This window comes from Oncorhynchus mykiss, chromosome 6 (assembly GCF_057628025.1).
Source record: "Oncorhynchus mykiss isolate SJ-2025 chromosome 6, ASM5762802v1, whole genome shotgun sequence".
Taxonomy (NCBI): domain Eukaryota; kingdom Metazoa; phylum Chordata; class Actinopteri; order Salmoniformes; family Salmonidae; genus Oncorhynchus; species Oncorhynchus mykiss.
Window position 1 is genome coordinate 40,689,556 of NC_143027.1, and position 25,150 is coordinate 40,714,705.

The following is a 25,150-nucleotide window of genomic DNA, read 5'->3' on the forward strand; positions in this document are numbered from 1 at the left end:
GCCACGCCTGTCAGGTGGATGGATTATCTTATTACAATGAGAAATGCTCACTAACAAGGATATACAAATTTGTGCACTTTGAGAACATTTCTGGGATCTTTTATTTCAGCACATGAAAAGACTTGACATACTGCGTTTATATTTGTGCAGTATAAATGGCTCAATATTACTTTGACAGTAAACGATACCAAGTTAACACCGCTCTGGGGATGGTAACAATGAAGGCAGGGGTGCCCCACTGGCAGGTATGGAAAATAGGTGGGACACTGCATGTGTAAGGCCTATGCCATCCTGCAAAGAACCCACACCAAGACATGAAACTCACACAGGATGATCTGCAAGATTAAAATACATCTTTATGACATGAACCCGCCTAGCTTGTGAAGACAGATTGAGTAACGGATGTTTAAGTAGAATGAGTATCATTTTCTACACACACACACGAGGCCCTGAAGTACTAGCCAATAAGCATGAACGAACCTATGGCGGCAGGTGTCAAGAAACTAACAGCCGGCAGTAGTGACCTCACGTTATTATACAAATATAGACAAATCAACCCTTCAATTCCTACGTCCATGACACGTCAAATCAAACTTTGTCACATGCGCCAAATACAAGTGTACACCTTACTTACAAGCCCTTAACAAAGCAGTTCAAGATACAATATTTACCAAATCAAGTAAAAATTAAAAGTAGCAATAACGAGGCTATCGGTACCGAGTCAATATGCGGGGTAGAGGTTAGTGGAGGTAATTTGTACATATGTGAAGGGACTATGCATAGATAAACAGCGAGTAGCAGTGTACAACAGAGGGGGTGGGGGAAAAGGTGTTGTGCCCTCTTCACAACTGTCTTGGTGTGTTAGGACCATGATAGTTCGTTGGTAATGTGGACACCAAGGAACTTGAAACTCGCTCTGTCGATGTTAATGGGGGCTTGTTTAGCACGCCTTTTCCTGTAGTCAACGATCAGCTCCTTGATGCTCACATTGAGGGAGAGGTTGTCCTGGCACCACACTGCCAGGTCTCATCATTGTCAGTGACCAGGCCTACCACTGGTGTTGTGGTGCACCTCAAACTTGGTGTGTGAGTCATGTTTAACCACGCAGTCGTGGGTGAACAGGGAGTACAGGAGGGGCCCAAGTGTTGAGGCTCAGTGTGGCAGACGCGTTGTTGCCTACCCTTACCACCTGGGGGTGGCAGAGGGAGGTGTTTAGTCCCAGGGTCCTTAGCTTTTCCAACCACACTGTAGCTGGGAAACCAGTCACCCTCAAATGGTGCACCTTTAGCCCCTTGTCAGCTACACTGGGGTGGAACTAGTGAAAGCAATGTCCAAAAACATTGCCTGAAACTTGATTTTCAAAAATAACTGGAAATTGAGGAATCTGCTTTTAAACTGATGCACCCAATGTGGTAGGATTCTGACCCATATTGCAACAGACTAGATGGAACTAGCAAAGCCTTCATTTCTACACTGCTGGGTTGACATTTGCTATAAAGCAGTCACATTAAAATGTAGAAAATCCATTTTGGCCCAAGTGTAATGTTGACGGAACTACGCTATTCTATTGAATCCCACATTCATCCAACTCAAACCTTGCCTCATTATTACAAACTTCAATTTTCCCCTGAAGTTCTACCCATTGATATGAAATGCTGAGACCATTCAATGCCTTTCACATTTTATTAATCCAAAGAGTGCAGTAGATCTTCACATTCGTTTGCTGGTCCTCTTGTATGACATGCCAGACAGAGTCATGGTCTGAAAAGAGAAAGCATCTGTAATCATTACACTCAATAAATCCATGCCAGTACGCTATGCTTACCAAACCGGACGCGCTCGTTCTCACATTGATTTTGTTCACCCACACTAGAAGCGATCAGGACATGCAGGTTGAAATATCAAAACAAAGTCCGGAACAGTTATATTTGGGGCAAAAAGCATTTCATATTTATGACAATTTAGCTAGGCTAGCTAATTTGTCCTAGTATATAAACATTGGGTTGTTATTTTACCTGAAATCTGACAATTAAGCCACAGAAAACCGAATGTTTCTCATCATCTCGCCTCCTTTATATGGCGGTTGACAACCAACGTTACAACTGACCAGAGTGTGGACCTTAAAGTTCCTCTTTCAATCACCCACATGGGTATATGCTCCTAAGAACCAATGAGGAGATTGGAGAGGCCAGACTTGCAGCACATCAAATAGAACCAATTTTTATTTTAGCACCTGGCCACGCAGATGCTTGCTGAGGCGCGCGAGCAGTGTGGGTGCAAGGTTGAACATTTATTTTGCGAAGCGAGCGGTGGGGTCAGCATGTAATTAGGACATTGGCGGCAGCAAACTGTTGAATTGCGTTCACGGCACTGTCATAGACTACCCATTTTGTTAATGGTATAAATTAACCCTGAAATTGTGTCGCTTCGTGAAACCCCCAGACATATGCCCCAGACTCACGTTGACGAGGGTGTTTGCGTCTGTAAGTTCTGTGACATATTCAATCCCATTCAGGATGGCCGTCAGCTTGTTACCCTCCCTCGTCACCACAGACTGAAACAGGAGAGGTCAACGGTTAGATCTGAAAGCAGTGGTCACCAACTACAGTCAACTAGGACCAATTTAACAGGCCCAAGTTGGATGGCCATATATGGAGAAGAAAAAAAAGTGTGACAGTGTGCATCAGGTGTGCGAGTTGGTTTTGAGACGTAACTGTGCGCCCAGTCCCTGGAGAGCAGAGGAGATTCTGCCAACGAAAGTCAGTCCTCCCACAACATCACTGGGACCTGAACTAACCATAGTGACCCCACATCAGCTGAACTTATAGTGTAGTTAGATACTGGCTGTATATGTAGGGAGATGGATAAACCCAGGCTACATGTATGAAACTCATGGTTGGGTTGTGACATGCGCCACTCACATTGACCTTCTCCCCGGTCGGCGACTCGAGCTCCGTCTCCTGGCCAATGGTGAAGGAGTTGGTGAGGATCTTTGTCCCCGTGGTGACAGTCACCTTGAAGTGGTCTCCAGTCTCTTCAATCTCAGAGATGCTCTTGATGTCTTTGCCCTCCTGGATAAGCTCATCAGGGAGACCTACATGTTTGCGGCAGCGAGAGAGTCATATACGGTGCTTTTTAGTACTACAAAAAGTGAAGTGGGACATGAACACTGAATTATTACTACTGAAGTAAAGCGCTGATGCACTATAATATGGCAACACAATGATGGCTAGCACATAACATTCTGAGGACCATACGTTTTAGGGCTTGGTTATTTTGCATACCACATTCTGGCAATGGTGCAGGACAGTTGCTTGGCTTTGAAACATTCTCATTAAGGAATTTGACAAAATGTTATTTTCTTGGCATTTCATTATTTGATCAGAATATTTCCTGAAAGTTCAAACATTTAATTTAAGGTAAAGTTCTAGGAACATTAGTCATTTTACATTGGGAATGTTCTCAAGTTGTTCAGATGACTTTAAATATTCTCCTGTGGGAATGTCAGTACTTCAGCATAATGTTCTGTAGGTTCTCATAGTTACAGTTAGTCATGTTCAGAACACTAAGAACTTGCCATACAAAAACATTAATAAAAAAACATTCCGTTCCCAGAACATCCAAGGAAACTCAGAAGTAACCATTGCATTGGCAGTCACCATTGAACATCATTACCGAAAGGACTAAGACTTCTGCAATTAACACCCCAAGTCTAATCAAATGTACAAACCCAACTTCAAGACTTACCAACAGCCTCCATGAAAGACTCAAAGTTGTCATGTGACTCCATCTGGTATTTCCCTGAGAAAGACATGGTGACTACAAGACAGTGACAGTAGAGTCAGCCACAGCTCTCTGCTTGTCTTTATACCCCCATCTATCCAGCCCTGCACTCATTAACTAACTAAAGGTGTCTTCAATTGAGAACCCCTCCCCTCATATCTTCCCTGCTACATGCCTGTAGGCACAGATCTAGGATCAGCTTCCCAGCCAAGGGCAACTAATCTACATTGCAATGGTCAACTGTATTGTACTCCACTTCTCATCCACTTCTTCTACTTTGGCGGTGTGAGTGATCATTGATCTGATTTGATAAACAAGAACTCCTCGAAAAATGATAAGCAGTCTCATCATTGTAATACAAGTGTATGGATCAATCAACACATTTCAAATTCAACTTGACTTTATCTCACTATACACCTGTGTTGAAATTAAACTAGGCTACATTGCACTTTGAGTTGAGAGGTGTATTTTGTCTCCCTGCACTATAAAAAAGTTGAATCAATGTACAATTGTAAGGCAGCAGACTGCAATAGGATTGTGAGTTTGCAAAAATGTTTGGCATATAGCTGAACCAACATACATTCTCAAATTGAATTTTAATGTTCACTCAACTTTTCATTTGACGTTGAGTGAACATACAATTCAACTTGAAAAATTGGAATCCAGCCAGAGAACGTTAATCACCCCCAACCTGCACTGACAATGACTGCCAGGAATTATTTGATGTACGTAGTCTCAATAATAACTGGAACAGCCATCTCAGTAACAGATGCAAAAAGTCAAACTAATAACAGATTGGATTACTTTAGAAAAATGTATGCTACTTATGTTGGTGTAGCTTAAGATAATCAACCAATCAATGTACATGCAAAAACACAGGTCTTAAAAAATAGAATTCAACGTACAATTGTAAGGCAACCAGCTGCAATAGGGTTGTGAGTTTGCTCCACATCTGGGAATATAGCTGAACCAACATACAGTGTTGACTTCCAAAAACAAACATGAAATTGTAATTAGACTCAACAAGTTTTTATACATTCAGCTCACTGTGAGCAAAGTTTGTTGAGTGAACAAACGTTCACCCATTAGCTACATTTATTTTCCTTCTGAAGTCCAACAAACTCAGAGAATAACATTGATTAATCAGTTGGTTAAGTGAAGACACTTGCCAGTCGATCAGCGCATGCTCGGAGTACACATCCTGTTAATCGTTCTAGCCCTGCGGCCTTGTGAATGTTGACCTGTTTAAAGCTCTTACTCACTTCTGCTATGGAGAGCATGATCACACACTCGTCCGGAACAGCTGATGCTCTCATTCATGTTTCAGTGTTACTTGCCTCGAAGCGAGCATAGAAGTAATTCAGCTCGTCTGGATGGCTCGTGTCACTGGGCAGCTCTCGGCTGTGCTTCCCTTTGTTGTCTGTAATAGTTTGCAAGCCCTGCCACATCTGACGAGCGTCAGAGCCGGTGTAGTACGATTCGATCCTAGTCCTGTATTGACGTTTTGCCTGTTCTATGGTTCGTCGGAGGGCATAGCGAGATTTCTTGTAAGCTTCCGGTTTAGAGTCCCGCTCCTTGAAAGCGGCAGCTCTATCCTTCAGCTCAGTGCGGATGTTTCCTGTAATCCATTGCTTCTGGTTGGGGTATGTACGTACAGTCATTGTGGGAACGACGTCGTTGATGCACTTATTGATGAGGCCAGTGACTGATGTGGTGTACTCCTCAATGCCATGGGAAGAATCCCAGAATATATTCCAGGCTGTGTTCGCAAAACGGTCCTGTAGCTTAGCATTTGCTTCATCTGACCTCTTTTTTATTGACCGAGTCACTGGTGCTTCCTACTTTAGTTTTCACTTGTAAGCAGGAATCAGGAGGATAGAATTCTGGTCAGATTTGCCAAATGGAGGGCGAGGGAGAGCTTTGTACTTGTCTCTGTATGTGAAGTAAAGGTGGTATAGAGTTTTTTTCCTGCTCTGGTTGCACATTTAACATGCTTGCGGGAATGAGGTAAAGCGGACTTAAGTTTCCTTGCATTAAAGTCCCCGGCCACTAGTAGTGCCGCCTCTGGATGAGCGTTTTCCTGTTTGCTTATGGCAGTATACAGCTCATTGAGTGCGGTCTTAGTGCTAGCATTGGTTTGTGGTTTTAAATAAATACAAAGAATAGGAAAAACTTGAGACTTCCTTAGATTTCGTGCACCAGCTGTTGTTTACAAATAAACATAGACCGCCACCCCTTGTCTTACCAGAGACGTCTGTTCTATCCTGCCGAAAAAGCGTAAAACCTGCCAGCTGTATGTTATTCATGTCGTCGTTCAGCCACGACTCAGTGAAACATAAGATATTACCGTTTTTAATGTCCCATTTGTAGGATATACTGTATGTGCTCATTGCTCATCTATTTTATTATCCAATGATTGTACTTTGGCTAATAGGACCGATGGTAAAGGCAGATTACCCACATTACCCACCTTACAAGGCACCCAGACCTACATACCCGATATCTCCATCTCTTTTTCCTGCGAATGACCGGGGTGAGGGCCTTGTCGGGTGTCTGGAGTAAATCCTTTGCATTCGATTCGTTAAAGAAAAAAATATATTCTTCCAGTACGGGGTGAGTAATCACTGTCCTGATATCTAGAAGCTCTTTCTGGTCATAAGAGATGATGGCAGAAACATTATGTACAATATGAATTACAAATAAAGAGGATAAACACACACAATAGCACATTTGTTTAGGGGATCGTAAAACGGCAACCATCTCTTAGTGTTACATAAATAATAAAATATCAAGCATTACTAGCTGGCCAAAGCTCTGGTTAAACCGGATGTCCTCAGATAACTTTGGGCCCGGTATCCTGAGTCAAGTTTAGAGCCTACATGCAATAACATGATTATCCGAAGGACACATGGCTGCCATCACCCAAATATACTCCCCTGTAAACTACAAAAAACATCCTGCAACACTAACGAGCTTAGAGTGCCAAACTATTTCACTGACACTGATCCTTTCATGCTCTCCTGCAAAAACAGGAAACACCTGAGCCTAAAGCAGACACTGCCAGTCCCCCTATCTCACGCTTCCTTGACACACAAACATTTCATGAGCACGCACACGCACACTCCACTCCACTCCCCTCTACTGGTCCGGTGCCAAGAGCAGAGGACTCTGCTGTGCACCAATGGGGCTCCTGCTCTGGCTAGAGCAGGCCCGCCTCCAACCTTCACCGACCAGTCAGAAGACAGAACTACAAGAATCAACCTACGTCATTCTATGTACAAAATCCGCTGCACACTCTGTTTAAGCACCCTTTTCAGCTGTCTCCTTCCGAGCCAAATGAATAGGTCCGTGCACGTTAAACTGATAGGACAAGATATCTTTGACCTTAATAAACTGCCTTTTTGCTATACTTGATTCCACTCTGTCCAGCATCTTGATTTGGTCTCTTTCTCTCGTAGTTAAACATCAACAAAACTTGGTAGCAGAGGATGGTTTCAACATCTGAATTCGATTTATGACAAGTTGATGTGAGAGGACACAAATCATTGGGTGCGATCCAGACGGAAGAGTGACCTGTCGCAAGGAGACATCGGCCATTCAACTTGCCTCAGGAAACTGATCAGAGCTCTCGACATAAAAGGTAAGCAGAGCCTGTTAAATCAAAATCTGCATATTATATTTTAGTCAATTGCCAAATTTTTGATCAGTAGTGCTGAGCGTGAGTATGAATTGCTGTTAAATTGCTTTTAAGAAATCAAGGCACGGTTAAAAGATATCTTGCATAAATAGAGACTGGTTAACTGAATCTGCATGTAAAAGATCCTATTAAATAAGTGGTATACTGTTTAATTGGTTATGTTAGAGGTGTAGTTAACAGATAATTAACTGAATCTGCATGTAAAAGATCCTATTAAATAAGTGGTTTATTGTTTAATTGGTTGTGTTAGAGGTGTAGTTAATTAATAGATCGACTGAATCTGCATGTAAAAGACCCTATTAAATAAGTTGTAGACTGTTTAATTGGTTATGTTAGAGGTGTAGTTGAATAGATATAGTACATGTAAATTTAGCGTTCCACAAGACAGAGATCGGGAATGATGTGACCATTGCACATCAAACTATAATTAATATAACCAGATTTGACATTCCGCGAATTTGTTGTGCCCAATTCAGACAAAACATTTGTTGGGGAATGATTGCCATGCTGTAAATAAATAAACAGTGTAATATTGACGGTCGCTGAGCCAAATACTGTTATTACCAGTCACCGAGCTGTGATTTAACCCAGCCGCCGTGCTGAATGCTGACTGGTTGCTATCTTCCTTTTTCTGCTGTTGGTATTCCCCAAGATGGTAATATTATTCTGATAATTGTTACACACCCGCCTAAATTTACTGATATATTGTTCCAAAAGGAAATTACGGAATTATTTCTAGAAAGTACTTAAATAAGCAGCCGAGCTGAGCACTGACTTTTGATTGACAGCCGCCGAGTTAAACACTGACTTTTAGTTTTTTCATTTCTATTGGTAGTTCCTAAAGTACTAAAATTATTCTGACAATTGTTATAGAACCGCTTGAATTTACTAATATATTGTTCCAAAAGGTGATTGCTGAATTATTTTTAGAAAGTATTTGAATAATTCACTGAACAAATCCGAATAAAAAATACCGGTTCCCAAAGTGATACAATTATTCTGACAATTGTTATAGAATCGCCTGATTTCACTAATATATTGTTCCAAAAGGAATCATTTCTAGAAAATACCTAAATAAATCACTGAACAAATTCAAATAAACTACCGGAGAAACACACACGTAGCTGTCACCACATACTGAGAAATCTTTGCGTGCGAGGGTGAGACACAAGAGATAAGTCTGTGCCGGCACCGCGAATACATCCCAGGTCTCGACCAAGGACGGGCTAAGTATACAAAGATAGAAATAAACACATATACACAGAGGACTGACTGAAACCTAGAGGACACATTACAGACATTACCAGATGAGCTAGAATAAGGATTAGGAGCCAAATAAGACCTTTTTCAGATAATCACTGCCTTAGTTATATCCTGCCTAACCGCGTTAATAATTACCTTAGCAGTTCACGTAATTATTTTGTGATAACATGTCTGGCTCAACTACACCCAAACTCAAGTTCAATGAATACCTAGAACAGCGCATGACTGATAGAGCGGGAGGGAAAGAACAGTATAGCAAAGTGAAGAAAGTGTGGGAACGGATAAAACTAAAATGGACACAGGCAGGTTACCTTAGAGGGGGACCTCCCGTAGAGGAGGAACTCCAATCTATGCAGAAAGGGCTAGAAGAAGCCGTAGAAAGATAACGAGAGCAAGTGAGACAGAGGGGAACAAGACTCATTTGTTCAGCAAGGAAGGCACTAAAGAGGGAGAGCGAGCCGAAGCGGAGTTGAAAATAGGGACATGGGCGATAGAGGAGAGTAGGAGGGTGCTACTAAAAAACATACTGGACATGATGTGTGTGGGCTCAGCAGAGACCAAAACTCCACTCGAGAGTTTACCCACAGTCCCCCAAACTGACAACACCAACACGGCGTCTGCTCCTCCCACACTATATCCAGAAATACCAATAGAGGTGGCCCAACCTCCACCATATTCAATGGGGCACAATCAACGTGGCCCGTCTCATAACCCGTTCAATGGTAACCCTTTCCTCACCAGGGCCCAGCCCGCAATACAGGCCCCAGTTCTAACTGTACAGGCGGGCCAGCTGAATGGGGCTATGAGCTTCGGAATAACAGGAGGGCAGATAGAGTGTGAGCCACCCCCCACCACCAGCACTCCATATCCAGAGAACAGAAGCAAGAGCACCAATGCAAGGAAGGAGCCTTCCCCGGAAACTCCGCCGGTTCTCTCCTGATAGATCTCGGAGGCTCTGTAGGGTCCCTATCAGGTCCGGGAAATGGAGCTGCAGGTGGGCGTTTCCCCCTGGAGGCACAACGACCAAACCCCAACTACTTCCATCTAAAGGGTTCCCCGCGTAGCCTCCAAGTAGAGGAAGGGTCCATACCTCAGCCACGAGAGTCAGGGAACGGAAGATGATGAGGACAGCAACAGAAAGACACCCACCAGTTCAGAAATAGACTGTGAAATACAACACTTAAGAAGAGAACTAAGTGAATCAATAGCCCAAGTGAAGGGCCTGATGAACGATGAAGGCAGAGGGATGGGAGAGTACCACATCGAAGGCATGATGAAGGGAAAGGTGACTGACGTAACCGAAACACAGGGGGCGACCGCCACCCGGAAGTCTGCCAGGGTGGCTGGACTAAGATCTAAAGGAGTGACCACCAGAGAAGACTGGGACCTGGAATGGGGTGGAGCCAGCATGTATCCCCTACACCCAGCAGCTGATCCACGCTACGTAGAGAACCAACCCTGGAAAATGACTGACCTGACCACACTGATGGAACAGATGCCCAGCCTACATGGAGGAGCCTCCGCATGACTACACCAGCTGCAGACTCTGACCTCCGGTCTGGATCTCTGCCTAGGAGACATGAAAGCACTACTAGCCAGAGCCACCAACCATGGCCCCTAGATCGTTTCAGGACCATTTTATGGGATGAACTGCGCAGATCTTACCCTACTGAAGGGAACTATGCCACTCTGTCCTCCTTCACTATCAGGACGTGGAGGAGCACCAGGGAGAGGAAGAGGAGGACCCCCACCTCTACACTACAGCCCACCAGAACCTAGCTATATGCAGCAGGAACAGCCGGAATACAACCACCCAGGATCCAGCCACATGCAGCAACAGCAAGATATGGCAGGGAACGCTATGCCCTGGCAATGAAGATGTCCCCCACCCGCTGCAGGAGAAGGGAGCCAACTTACTGAAAAAAAAAAAAAATGTTTTTTTGTATTTTTATTTTTTACCCCATACCAATGAACCTCCTCGCACCCGGATCATCAACAGGTTTTGTACAACTGACAACAGATCTATCTGCGGTTGGATGTTTCTGTAAAAGACGAATTCACCTCATCCGTCCTTTTCCAGAAACAAGAGGGGGAGGAAGCAGAAAGGAAGCAGAACAAATAACAAAGAACAAAGGACTGGTGAAACTAAAGACCCTTCAAAAGGTCTCGCACATCTGGTGGCATCCTCAAATTAAAGTAATGACTGACTTATTTTGCGACGTAATGACTGACTTATTTTGTGACAAATGCAGCATCTGTGGCAGACACAACCCGAAGAAACCATATCAAACATACCTAATGCATATTTTCAGGACAGTAGCATAGAACGCTATCTCCCAATTATGGTAGATAGGTGTCCAAATGGTTAGAAGCAATACCAACAGCAAAAGAGAATGCTAGGTCAGTCATTAAGTGGCTACAAACCAAACTAATACCCAGGTATATTGACAGTGGCTCACATTTCAGTAACAAACACCTAAGACAGGTGGAAGAAAGATTTGGCATAACACACAGATTCGGTTCTGTGTAACATTCCCGGTCCCGAGATCTGGTGGAACGTCAAACCAAAAGCTGAAAGCTAAGATAGCTAAAGCATGTGCAGGTACGAAGTTGACATGGGTTGAAGTCCTGCCTCTGGCACTGATGGCTATGAGAGCCTCACCAGGAGCAGGCACCCATCTCTCTCCTCATGAGAAAATGACTGGAAGAGTCATGCCTGGTCCACCAAGGGAGGGAGGTCATATGCCCGCTCTTGATGTACAACAAATTGTAATGTCTGATTATGTGAAAAAATTGACGCTTCTCTCTGCAGCACTCTCTACCCAGGTTCGCAAGGTCCAAGAGGGGGAGCTGCCGGGGGACACACCACCACTGAAGGTAAAAGTTGGTGACTGGGTGAGGGTTAAAGTCCACAAAAGAAAGTGGCTGGAACCCAGGTGGACTGGACCGTAAGAAGTGAAGGAGGTTACTTCACACTCAGTTCAGGTCAAAGGTAAATCAGGCGCACCTTGGCACCACCTCACACATTGCACCCAGCCCCAACTCCTTCCAGAACACTGACTGAAGTCAGAGCTGATTTGAACAGCCTAATTTCGATACCAAATGAAGACACTCCTGACTCAGGTGATGGGGCATCAAACTCCGCATCCCCTGAAAAAGGAACCTCGCCCAGTTAGAGGGACATTTCTCCCTCCCTGGGTAAGGCTAGGAATATCTGGCCCCTTATTTGTGATATTCCTACTGATATTTGGGGTGTCCCTGGGCACTTTCACATGGTTAATTGAACACCTATCTCACCCTGCCACTCCACTTACCACTACCCGAATCTCTAACACCGTTCCTGACACCACTCCCTCCAATCACTCCCGTTCCAAACGCAGCACTGCACCCACACACCAACAATGTACTCCAGACAAGGTTAGAAGCACCACCTTATGTATACCCACGAATGCAACCACCACAATTGCACTACCTTGGGGGACATGGGGAGACAAGAGGAATGGGAGGGGACTGACGGCTCTTTCATACACCAGGTATGACTGGTACATGACAAAAGGGAAAACCTATGACGAATGGACCTGGCAAAATCTGGTGGCTGAGACTGGTTATGACTGGTCAAGCTGTTCCTCTGGTCAGACAGTTCTTGAATGGAGGAGCAGATTGTCCCTGACCAGGACCAGTACCGGTCTCCAATTAATTATCCGGGCCCAACCCAGTAAGGGCTGTCAGGATTTTTGGGTTGCTCCATATGTAGGCTCTACTGAGACAAGGGTATTTTGGCAAGTACAAATCTGCTCTGTGGAAAAGGGTCAGCCCACAGCAATTACTGTAGGAAATGACAAAAACAAGACTGTCTCTGTAGCTCAGGGGACAGGAGTCTGGGGTCCTGTAACTGTGGTTTCCACTCCCACCTCCCCTGATGACACCATACTCACTACCACTGGAATTTCTGGGTTTTCCAATAATTGGCTCTTATTGGCTGAACAAGCAGCCAACACAACCTTGCAAAGCTGTGTTGTGTGCATGGGAGCCAGGCCTCTGCTTCGCATAGTGCCGGCAGTACTGACTGATGACTGCCTACTGCCCCTTATGAATAAAGACAACCCACCCGCCAATTGCTCACAATGGGACACGATTTATCCAGTAGTCTCCGCTATTGCTAAGAAACCCACATTTTCCTCTAAGGTGGCTAAGGCTAATTTCACATGCATCACCATGACAGGTGTAGGACGGTCCTTGGGACAACTCCCTGCCAGTTGGTGCACTCACACTCATGTTATTATAAGTTATTTTCAACCGATGTCCAGAGCTGATGTATGGTGGTGGTGTGGGGGGCACTGGGCTGTTTGACAAACTTCCCCGGAACACCACTGGAGTTTGTACGCTTGTTAACCTTTTGCTGCCAATCTCTGTTTACCCAATAGGCGTCCAGGACCTGCTTTCTCGTATTAACTCTCCAGGTCCTGACAGGCTGTTGTCCAGGCCCAAGCGAGCAGTGGGACCGATGACAGGGGATCCCACCTATATTGATGCCATTGGGGTTCCTAGAGGGGTACCAGATGAGTATAAACTCGTTGACCAAGTGGCTGCAGGCTTTGAATCTTCTATCTGTTGGTGGTGTACAGTTAATAAAAATGTAGATCGTATTAACTACATTCATTTCAATGTCCAAAAACTAGGCAGTTGGACTCAGCAAGGATTCGAAGCAGTACATGGTCAACTGGCAGCAACATCTTTGATGGCGTTTCAAAATAGAATTGCTGTTGACATGTTATTGGCTGAACGTGGTGGGGTTTGTGCTATGTTTGGTGAGCAGTGTTGCACTTTCATTCCCAATAACACAGCGACTGATGGTAGTCTTACTGTTGCCCTAGAGGGTCTTCGTACACTTAATGGGAAGATGAAGCACCACTCCGGGGTTGACACCTCTATGTGGGACTCCTGGATGGATGCGTTCTGTAAATATAAGACTCTGATCTCCTCTGTCCTAGTGTCCGTAGCTGTTTTTGTGGCTATCCTAACCCTGTGCGGTTGTTGCTGTATTCCTTGCGCCCACACTTTGGCCACTAGAGTGATTTCACTGCCATTACCCCAATGCCTACAGACCAGGCCCATATGTACCCGCTTTTGGGGGTTGATGACCCTGAGGCAGTGTTTGCACCTTTTGAGGAACCCCTTCCTCCTGACTTCTCCTCTTGCCCATTCCATGTGTAGCACTAGTGTTGCCTTTTCTGGTCCTTGTCTTATTGCCTAGTTTCGCTGCATAATAGAGGGGGTTTTTGTTTTCGTTATCTCCTCCTTCTCGGTTCTATATGGTTTTCACTTCTTAAAAGACGTGAAGAGGGGGACTCAAAAATTTGGTTTCTACCAAATTGTTTGGTTGCTCCATATTCTATTTCTATTGTTCACGTCTTATAGAAGTGAAGAGGGGGATTTGTTATATAAATAATCAAATATCAAGCATTACTAGCTGGCCAACGCTCTGGTTAAACCGGATGTCCTCAGATAACTCTGGGCCCAGTATCCTCAGTCAAGTTTAGAGCCTACATGCAATAACATGATTATCCGAAGGACACATGGCTGCCATCACCCAAATATACTCCCCTGTAAACTACAAAGAACATCCTGCAACACTAACAAGCTTAGATTGCCAAACTATTTCACTGACACTGATCCTTTCATGCACTCCTGCAAAAACAGGAAACACCTGAGCCTAAAGCAGACACTGCCAGTCCCCCTATCTCACGCTTCCTTGACACACAAACATTTCATGAGCACGCACACGCACACTCCACTCCACTCCCTTCTACTGGTCGGGTGCCAAGAGCAGAGGACTCTGCTGTGCACCAATGGGGCTCCTGCTCTGGCTAGAGCAGGCCCGCCTCCAACCTTCACCGACCAGTCAGAAGACAGAACTACAAGAATCAACCTACGTCATTCTATGTACAAAATCCGCTGCACACTCTGTTTAAGCACCCTTTTCAGCTGTCTCCTTCCGAGCCAAATGAATAGGTCCGTGCACGTTAAACTGCTAGGACAAGATATCTTTGACCTTAATAAAGGTCAGTGTAGTCAGCTCAGCTATCCCCTTTGACATCGTGTCTGTGCCTCGATCTATGTTGGGCAAAACTAAACATGGCGGTGTTCGCCTTAGCAATCTCACTGGAGTAAAGACTTCCTCAATTCTGGTCATTATTGAAAGAGATTGTGATATCTCATATCGCAAAATAGGGCTACTGAATGTTAGATCCCTCACTTGCAAGGCAGTCATAGTCAATGAACTAAATACTGATCATAATGTTGAGGTGACTGGCCTGACTGAAACATGGTTATAGCCTAATGAATTTACTGTGTTAAATGAGGCCTCTCCACTAGTGACCATATCCCCCGCATATCCCACATAGGCGGAGGCGTTTCTAATATTTACGACAGCACATTTTTATTGACAACAAAAAACGACTACATTTTCGTCTTTTGAGCTTTTAGTCATGAAATCTATGCAGCCTACTCAATCACTTTTTAGTGGGTATTGTCCAACATGTCTCCGGGCCTACTCATTGCCACAGTCATACCCTGGATCTAGTTTTGTCCCGTGGAATAAATATTGTGGATCTAAATGTTGTTCCTCATAATCCTGGACTATCGAACCACCATCTTATTACGTTTGCAATTGCAACAAGTAATCTGCTCAGACCCCAACCGAGGATCATCAAAAGCCATGCTATAAATTCTCGGACAACCCAACAAGTCCTAAATGCCCTTCCAGACTCCCTCCACCTACCCAAGGACGTCGGAGTACAAAAATCGGTTAACCACCTAACTGAGGATCTAAATTTAACCTAGCGTAATACCCTAGATGCAGTCGCACCTCAAAAAATCGAAAGAAAATTTGCAACAAGAAATTAGCTCCCTCGTATATAGAAAATATCAGAGGCCTGAAGCAAGCTTCCAGAAAATTGGAATGGAAGTGGCTCTCCACCAAACTGGAAGTCTTGGAAAAGACAGTACTGTGCTATATCAAAGAGCCCTCACTGCTGCTCGATCATCCTATTTTTCCAACCTAATTGAGCAGAATAAGAACAATCTTAAATGTATTTTTGATAATGTCACAAAGGTAACTAAAAAGCAGCATACCCCAAGAGAGGATGTATTTCACTTCATCAGTGACTCCCGGAGGACCTGAGCCCTAGGACCATGTCTCAGGACTACCTGGCCTGATCAAATCAAAATCAAATCAAATTTATTTATATAGCCCTTCGTACATCAGCTGATATCTCAAAGTGCTGTACAGAAACCCAGCCTAAAACCCCAAACAGCAAGCAATGCAGGTGTAGAAGCACGGTGGCTAGGAAAAACTCCCTAGAAAGGCCAAAACCTAGGAAGAAACCTAGAGAGGTACCAGGCTATGTGGGGTGGCCAGTCCTCTTCTGGCTGTGCCGGGTGGAGATTATAACAGAACATGTTCAAGATGTTCAAATGTTCATAAATGACCAGCATGGTTGAATAATAATAAGGCAGAACAGTTGAACCCAGACAGGATGACCACATCAGTGAATCAACCCACTCAGGTGACGCACCCCCTCCAGGGACGGCATGAGAGAGCCCCAGTAAGCCAGTGACTCAGCCCCTGTAATAGGGTTAGAGGCAGAGAATCCCAGTGGAAAGAGGGGAACCGGCCAGGCAGAGACAGCAAGGGCGATTCGTTGCTCCAGAGCCTTTCCGTTCACCTTCCCACTCCTGGGCCAGACTACACTCAATCATATGACCCACTGAAGAGATGAGTCTTCAGTAGAGACTTAAAGGTTGAGACCGAGTTTGCGTCTCCGACATGGGTAGGCAGACCGTTCCATAAAAATTGAGCTCTATAGGAGAAAGCCCTGCCTCCAGCTGTTTGCTTAGAAATTCTAGGGACAATTAGGAGGCCGGCGTCTTGTGACCGTAGCGTACGTGTAGGTATGTACGGCAGGACCAAATCAGAGAGATAGGTAGGAGCAAGCCCATGTAATGCTTTGTAGGTTAGCAGTAAAACCTTGAAATCAGCCCTTGCTTTGACAGGAAGCCAGTGTAGAGAGGCTAGCACTGGAGTAATATGATCAAATTTTTGGGTTCCAGTCAGGATTCTAGCAGCCGTATTTAGCACTAACTGATGTTATGACTCCTGACTGTCCCCAGTCCACCTGGTCGTACTGCTGCTCCAGTTTCAACTGTTCTGCCTGCGGCTATGGAACCCTGACCTGTTCACCGGACATGCCACCTTGTCCCAGACCTGCTGTTTTCGATTCTCTCATTTGATTTGGGTGCTCAGGGTCCCATCTAGCTAAGAATTTAACTCCAATATTTGCCATACATGAAATGTCAAAGAGTGAAATTCTGAGCTAGTTCCCTTCCAGTGATGTTGCCTATATACTGAAGAAGGAGGTCAGTAAATGGGTGGGTAACTTTGAACTACAAATCCTATCATCCAATCTCTCAAGTGACCCCATGGAACCCTAGCATCACTTGCAGCTCATTGGACTCGATAGGAAGGCTGTGGTCAGCTAAGTCCAGGAGCCTTAGGAAAATGTCACCAGAGTTGCTTCCCTCTGATTGGCTGATTTGATTGTCACCTTCCAACTCGGCCTTCCAAGATTGGTCCACACTGCAGCCCTATGAGATTTAAAATAAAGGATGGAGCAGGACACACAAGTCAACTCCCTCCCTGAATCACACCTTCACTTTTCTAACCACATGTCCCTTACATACCACCTTTGCATTCCCGAAGACCCCCAGCATAAAACTTAAAAAGCCCTGATGTGGGGAGTGAGTCTACTCTTTAGTCATTATAGACTAGATAGCTGATTTTATTACAGACATAAATACTCCTGTTTAAATCAGCTGTCAAGGTCCTAGGCTGGTGTGGTAACACATGGTCTGCGGTTGTGAGGCAGCTTGGACGTACTGCCAAATTCTCTAAAATGACATTGGAGGTGGCTTATGGTAGAGAAATTAGCATTTCATTATCTGATAACAGCGCTGGTGGACAGTCCTGCAGTCAGCATGCCAATTGCACACTCTCTCAACTTGAGACATTTGCGGCATTGTGACAAAACTGTACATTTTAGTGGCCTTTTATTGTCCTGATATGCCACACCTGTCAGGTGGATGGATTATCTTATTACAATGAGAAATGCTCACTAACAAGGATGTATACAAATTTGTGCACTTTGAGAACATTTCTGGGATCTTTTATTTCAGCACATGAAAAGACTTGACATATTGCGTTTATATTTGTGCAGTATAAATGGCTCAATATTACTTTGACAGTAAACGATACCATCCTAACACCGCTCTGGGGATGGTAACAATGAAGGCAGGGAAAATAGGTGGGACACTGCATGTGTAAGGCCTATTCCATCCTGCAGAGAACCCACACCAAGACCTTGAGATAAGGCAAGAAACTCACAGGATGATCTGCAAGATTAAAATGCATCTTTATGACATGATCCCGCCTCGCTTATGAAAACAGTTTGAGTAACGGATGTTTAAGTAGAATGAGTATAATTTTCTACACACACAACACACAGGAGGAGGCCCTGAAGAACTAGCCAATAAGCATGAACGAACCTATGGCGGCAGGTGTCAAGAAACTAGCAGCCGGCAGTAGTGACCTCATGTGATACAAATATCTCAGACAAATCAACCCTTCAATTCCTACGTCCATGACACGTCAAATCAAACTTTGTCACATGCGCCAAATACAAGTGTACACCTTACTTACAAGCCCTTAACAAAGCAGTTCAAGAAGATAAAATATTTACCAAATCAAGTAAAAAAAATAAAAGTAGCAATAACAGGGCTATCGGTACCGAGTCAATATGCAGGGTTAGAGGTTAGTGGATGTAATTTGTACACATGTGAAGGGACTATGCATAGATAAACAGCAGTGTACAACAGAGGGGGTGGGGGAAAAGGTGTTGTGCCCTCTTCACAACTGTCTTGGTGTGTTAGGACCATGATAGTTCGTTGGTAATGTGGACACCAAGGAACTTGAAACTCGCTCTGTCGATGTTAATGGGGGCTTGTTTAGCACGCCTTTTCCTGTAGTCAACGATCAGCTCCTTGATGCTCACATTGAGGGAGAGGTTGTCCTGGCACCACACTGCCAGGTCTCATCATTGTCAGTGACCAGGCCTACCACTGGTGTTGTGGTGCACCTCAAACTTGGTGTGAGAGTCATGTTTAACCACGCAGTCGTGGGTGAACAGGGAGTACAGGAGGGGCCCAAGTGTTGAGGCTCAGTGTGGCAGACGCGTTGTTGCCTACCCTTACCACCTGGGGGTGGCAGAGGGAGGTGTTTAGTCCCAGGGTCCTTAGCTTTTCCAACCACACTGTAGCTGGGAAACCAGTCACCCTCAAATGGTGCACCTTTAGCCCCTTGTCAGCTACACTGGGGTGGAACTAGTGAAAGCAATGTCCAAAAACATTGCCTGAAACTTGATTTTCAAAAATAACTGGAAATTGAGGAATCTGCTTTTAAACTGATGCACCCAATGTGGTAGGATTCTGACCCATATTGCAACAGACTAGATGGAACTAGCAAAGCCTTCATTTCTACACTGCTGGGTTGACATTTGCTATAAAGCAGTCACATTAAAATGTAGAAAATCCATTTTGGCCCAAGTGTAATGTTGACGGAACTACGCTATTCTATTGAATCCCACATTCATCCAACTCAAACCTTGCCTCATTATTACAAACTTCAATTTTCCCCTGAAGTTCTACCCATTGATATGAAATGCTGAGACCAGACCATTCAATGCCTTTCACATTTTATTAATCCAAAGAGTGCAGTAGATCTTCACATTCGTTTGCTGGTCCTCTTGTATGACATGCCAGACAGAGTCATGGTCTGAAAAGAGAAAGCATCTGTAATCATTACACTCAATAAATCCATGCCTGTACGCTATGCTTACCAAACCGGACGCGCTCGTTCTCACATTGATTTTGTTCACCCACACTAGAAGCGATCAGGACATGCAGGTTGAAATATCAAAACAAAGTCCGGAACAGTTATATTTGGGGCAAAAAGCATTTCATATTTATGACAATTTAGCTAGGCTAGCTAATTTGTCCTAGTATATAAACATTGGGTTGTTATTTTACCTGAAATCTGACAATTAAGCCACAGAAAACCGAATGTTTCTCATCATCTCGCCTCCTTTATATGGCGGTTGACAACTGACCAGAGTGTGGACCTTAAAGTTCCTCTTTCAATCACCCACATGGGTATATGCTCCTAAGAACCAATGAGGAGATTGGAGAGGCCAGACTTGCAGCACATCAAATAGAACCAATTTTTATTTTAGCACCTGGCCACGCAGATGCTTGCTGAGGCGCGCGAGCAGTGTGGGTGCAAGGTTTGAACATTTATTTTGCGACGCGAGCGGTGGGGTCAGCATGTAATTAGGACATTGGCGGCAGCAAACTGTTGAATTGCGTTCACGGCACTGTCATAGACTACCCATTTTGTTAATGGTATAAATTAACCCTGAAATTGTGTCGCTTCGTGAAACCCCCAGCCATATGCCCCAGACTCACGTTGACAAGGGTGTTTGCGTCTGTAAGTTCTGTGACATATTCAATCCCATTCAGGATGGCCGTCAGCTTGTTACCCTCCCTCGTCACCAGACTGAAACAGGAGAGGTCAACGGTTAGATCTGAAAGCAGTGGTCACCAACTACAGTCAACTAGGACCAATTTAACAGGCCCAAGTTGGATGGCCATATATGGAGAAGATAAAAAAAGTTTGACAGTGTGCGAGTTGGTTTTGAGACGTAACTGTGCGCCCAGTCCCTGGAGAGCAGAGGAGATTCTGCCAACGAAAGTCAGTCCTCCCACAACGTCACTGGGACCTGAACTAACCATAGTGACCCCACATCAGCTGAACTTATAGTTTAGTTAGATACTGGCTGTATATGTAGGGAGATGGATAAACCCAGGCTACATGTATGAAACTCATGGTTGGGTTGTGACATGCGCCACCCACATTGACCTTCTCCCCGGTCGGCGACTCGAGCTCCGTCTCCTGGCCAATGGTGAAGGAGTTGGTGAGGATCTTTGTCCCCGTGGTGACAGTCACCTTGAAGTGGTCTCCAGTCTCTTCAATCTCAGAGATGCTCTTGATGTCTTTGCCCTCCTGGATAAGCTCATCAGGGAGACCTACATGTTTGAGGCAGCGAGAGTCATATAAGGTGCTTTTTAGTACTACAAAAAGTGAAGTGGGACATGAACACTGAATTATTACTACTGAAGTAAAGCGCTGATGCACTATAATATGGCAACACAATGATGGCTAACACATAACATTCTGAGGACAATACGTTTTAGGGCTTGGTTATTTTGCATACCACATTCTGGCAATAGTGCAGGACAGTTGCTTGGCTTTGGAACATTCTCATTAAGGAATTTGACAAAATGTTATTTTCTTGGCATTTCATTATTTGATCAGAATATTTCCCGAAAGTTCAAACATTTAATTTAAGGTAAAGTTCTAGGAACATTAGTCATTTTACATTGGGAATGTTCTCAAGTTGTTCAGATGACTTTAAATATTCTCCTGTGGGAATGTCAGTACTTCAGCATAATGTTCTGTAGGTTCTCATAGTTAGTTAGTCATGTTCTCAGAACACTAAGAACATGCCATACAAAAACACTAATCAAAACGCATTCCGTTCTCAGCTTCAACAAACGCCATCTTCTCTTAAGTGTGTTGAACACAGTAGTTGGCCACACCTGATCTTAATGAGTGCTTGTTCCTGTTGAAATGGTCTGAAGAGACTAAATTTATAGTTACAAAACTAATGCATGACAACTCCATCCTGGTGGCACAGTGGATTAATTCCACAGATAGAGGACAGAAGAGCATAGGTTTGAATCTCAATGACATAATAAATTATTAATGCCTAAGCAAATCATTTAACAATCCCATTGTTGCTGGAAGTTCAAAATAGTTAGCCCAAACCAAACTAGCGGTGTTAAGTCTTAAATTAAACATTCAGTGAAAGTTATTCAAAAGAAACCTATAATTTGTTAAATCTAACACCATTGCAAGTACCCATTGCATTTGCAGTCACCATTGAACATCATTACCGAAAGGACTAAGACTTCTGCAATTAACACCCCAAGTCTAATGAAATGTACAAACCCAACTTCAAGACTTACCAACAGCCTCCATGAAAGACTCAAAGTTGTCATGTGACTCCATCTGGTATTTCCCTGAGAAAGACATGGTGACTATAAGACAGTGACAGTAGAGTCAGCCACAGCTCCCTGCTTGTCTTTATACCCCCATCTATCCAGCCCTGCACTCATTAACTAACTAAAGGTGTCTACAATTGAGAACCCCTCCCCTCATATCTTCCCTGCTACTTGTCTGTAGGCACAGATCTAGGATCAGCTTCCAAGCCAAGGGCAACTAATCTGCATCGCAATGGTCAACTTTATTGTACTCCACTTCTCATCCTCTCTTCTTCTACTTTGGCGGTGTGAGTGATCATTGATCTGATTTGATTAACAAGAACTCCTCGACTCCTTAGAAAAATGATAAGCAGTCTCATCATTGTAATACAAGTGTATGGATCAATCAACACATTTCAAATTCAACTTGACTTTATCTCACTATACACCTGTGTTGAAATTAAACTAGGCTACATTGCACTTTGAGTTGAGAGGTGTATTTTGTCTCCCTGCACTAAAAAAAAGTTGAATCAATGTACAATTGTAAGGCAGCAGACTGCAATAGGATTGTGAGTTTGCAAAAATGTTTGGCATATAGCTGAACCAACATACATTCTCAGGTTGAATTTTAATGTTCACTCAACTTTTCATTTGACGTTGAGTGAACATACAATTCAACTTGAAAAATTGGAATCCAGCCAGAGAACGTTAATCATCCCCAACCTGCACTGACAATGGCTGCCAGGAAATACTTCTATTTGATTTAGGTAGTCTCAATAATAACTGGAACAGCCATCTCAGTAACAGATGCATAAAGTCAAACTAATAACAGATTGGATTACTTTAGAAAAATGTATGTTACTTATGTTGGTGTAGCTTAAGATAATCAACCAATCAATGTACATGAAAAAACACAGGTCTAAAAAGAAAACAATTCAACGTACAATTGTAAGGCAACCAGCTGCAATAGGGTTGTGAGTTTGCTCCACATCTGGGAATATAGCTGAACCAACATACAGTGTTGACTTCCAAAAACAAACATGAAATTGTAATTAGACTCAACAAGTTTTTATACATTCAGCTCACTGTGAGCAAAGTTTGTTGAGTGAACAAACGTTCACCCATTAGCTACATTTATTTTCCTTCTGAAGTCCAACAAACTCAGAGAATAACACTGATTAATCAATTGGTTAAGTGAAGACACTTGCCAGTCGGTCAGCGCATGCTCGGAGTACACGTCCTGGTAATAATTCTAGACCTGCGGCCTTGTGAAGGTTGACCTGTTTAAAGCTCTTACTCACTTCTGCTATGGAGAGCGTGATCACACACTCGTCCGGAACAGCTGATGCTCTCATTCATGTTTCAGTGTTACTTGCCTCGAAGCGAGCATAGAAGTAATTCAGCTCGTCTGGATGGCTCGTGTCACTGGGCAGCTCTCGGCTGTGCTTCCCTTTGTTGTCTGTAATAGTTTGCAAGCCCTGCCACATCTGACGAGCGTCAGAGCCGGTGTAGTACGATTCGATCCTAGTCCTGTATTGACGTTTTGCCTGTTTGATGGTTCGTCGGAGGGCATAGCGAGGTTTCTTGTAAGCTTCCGGTTTAGAGTCCCGCTCCTTGAAAGCGGCAGCTCTACCCTTCAGCTCAGTGCAGATGTTGCCTGTAATCCATTGCTTCTGGTTGGGGTATGTACGTACAGTCATTGTGGGAACGACGTCGTTGATGCACTTATTGATGAGGTCAGTGACTGATGTGGTGTACTCCTCACTGCCATGGGAAGAATCCATTCTGGGATATTCCAGTCTGTGTTAGCAAAACAGTCCTGTAGCTTAGCATCTGCTTCATCTGCCCTCTTTTTTATTGACTGAGTCACTGGTGCTTCCTACTTTAGTTGTCACTTGTAAACAGGAATCAGGAGGATATAATTATGGTCAGATTTGCCAAATGGAGGGCGAGGGAGAGCTTTGTACTTGTCTCTGTGTGTGAAGTAAAGGTGGTATAGAGTTTTTTTTCCCCTCTGGTTGCACATGTTCTATTTTGGTTTCATCTGACCATATGACATTCTCCCAATCTTCTTCTGGATCATCCAAATGCTCTCTATCAAACTTCAGACGGGCCTGGACATGTACTGGCTTAAGCAGGGGGACATGTCTGGCACTGCAGGATTTGAGTCCCTGGCGGCGTAGTGTGTTACTGATGGTAGGCTTTGTTACTTTGGTCCCAGCTCTCTGCAGGTCATTCACTAGGTCCCCCCGTGTGGTTCTGGGATTTTTGCTCACCGTTCTTGTGATCATTTTGACCCCACGGGGTGAGATCTTGCGTGGAGCCCCAGATCGAGGGAGATTATCAGTGGTCTTGTATGTCTTCCATTTCCTAATAATTGCTCCCACAGTTGATTTCTTCAAACCAAGCTGCTTACCTATTGCAGATTCAGTCTTCCCAGCCTGGTGCAGGTCTACAATTTTGTTTCTGGTGTCCTTTGACAGCTCTTTGGTCTTGGCCATAGTGGAGTTTGGAGTGTGACTGTTTGAGGTTGTGGACAGGTGTCTTTTATACTGATAACAAGTTCAAACAGGTGCCATTAATACAGGTAACGAGTAGAGGACAGAGGAGCCTCTTAAAGAAGAAGTTACAGGTCTGTGAGAGCCAGAGATCTTGCTTGTTTGTTATTGACCAAATACTTATTTTCCACCACAATTTGCAAATAAATTCATTAAAAATCCTACAATGTGATTTTCTGGATTTTTTTTCTTCTCATTTTGTCTGTCATAGTTGAAGTGTAGCTATGATGAAAATTGCAGGCCTCTCTCATCTTTTTAAGTGGGAGAACTTGCACAATTGGTGGCTGACTAAATACTTTTTTGCCCACTGTATATCCTACAAATGGGACATTAAAAACTGTAATATCTTATGTTTCACTGAGTCGTGGCTGAACGACGACATGAATAACATACAGCTGGCAGGTTTTACGCTTTTTCGGCAGGATAGAACAGACGTCTCTGGTAAGACAAGGGGTGGCGGTCTATGTTTATTTGTAAACAACAGCTGGTGCACGAAATCTAAGGAAGTCTCAAGTTTTTCCTATTCTTTGTATTTATTTAAAACCACAAACCAATGCTAGCACTAAGACCACACTCAATGAGCTGTATACTGCCATAAGCAAACAGGAAAACGCTCATCCAGAGGCGGCACTCC

General features: G+C 44.0%; 2 protein-coding genes across 2 annotated transcripts; both read right to left on the minus strand.

Moving 5' to 3' along the window:
• Positions 1 to 1,669: 1,669 nt before the first annotated feature.
• On the minus strand, positions 1,670 to 6,805 carry LOC110525956 (fatty acid binding protein 1-B.1). Its single transcript, XM_036980109.2, has 4 exons — positions 3,748 to 6,805; positions 2,922 to 3,094; positions 2,462 to 2,554; positions 1,670 to 1,761 (listed from the first exon to the last, which is right to left on the minus strand). The coding sequence occupies exons 1-4, from the start codon at positions 3,812 to 3,814 to the stop codon at positions 1,711 to 1,713; spliced, it is 384 nt and encodes a 127-aa protein (XP_036836004.2). The 5' UTR covers positions 3,815 to 6,805; the 3' UTR covers positions 1,670 to 1,710.
• A 12,734-nt stretch (positions 6,806 to 19,539) lies between these two features.
• On the minus strand, positions 19,540 to 22,080 carry LOC149982848 (fatty acid binding protein 1-B.1-like). Its single transcript, XM_090239422.1, has 4 exons — positions 21,944 to 22,080; positions 20,756 to 20,941; positions 20,321 to 20,439; positions 19,540 to 19,631 (listed from the first exon to the last, which is right to left on the minus strand). Exons 1-4 carry the CDS (start codon positions 22,008 to 22,010, stop codon positions 19,581 to 19,583), a joined length of 423 nt encoding a protein of 140 aa, XP_090095548.1. The 5' UTR covers positions 22,011 to 22,080; the 3' UTR covers positions 19,540 to 19,580.
• Positions 22,081 to 25,150: the final 3,070 nt, after the last annotated feature.

Excerpts from the sequence above, each read along its gene's own strand:
- LOC110525956 (XM_036980109.2), bottom strand. The coding sequence starts at position 3,814 with ATGTCTTTCTCAGGGAAATACCAGATGGAGTCACATGACAACTTTGAG. Across the intron at positions 2,555-2,921 it reads CGACCGGGGAGAAGGTCAAT|TCTGTGGTGACGAGGGAGGG; the intron begins GTGAGTGGCGCA and ends CTCCTGTTTCAG. Across the intron at positions 1,762-2,461 it reads ACGCAAACACCCTCGTCAAC|ACCATGACTCTGTCTGGCAT; the intron begins GTGAGTCTGGGG and ends TTCTCTTTTCAG.
- LOC149982848 (XM_090239422.1), bottom strand. The coding sequence starts at position 22,010 with ATGTCTTTCTCAGGGAAATACCAGATGGAGTCACATGACAACTTTGAG. Across the intron at positions 20,440-20,755 it reads GGTCAATGTGGGTGGCGCAT|ATCTAACCGTTGACCTCTCC; the intron begins GTCACAACCCAA and ends CACTGCTTTCAG. Across the intron at positions 19,632-20,320 it reads ACGCAAACACCCTTGTCAAC|ACCATGACTCTGTCTGGCAT; the intron begins GTGAGTCTGGGG and ends TTCTCTTTTCAG.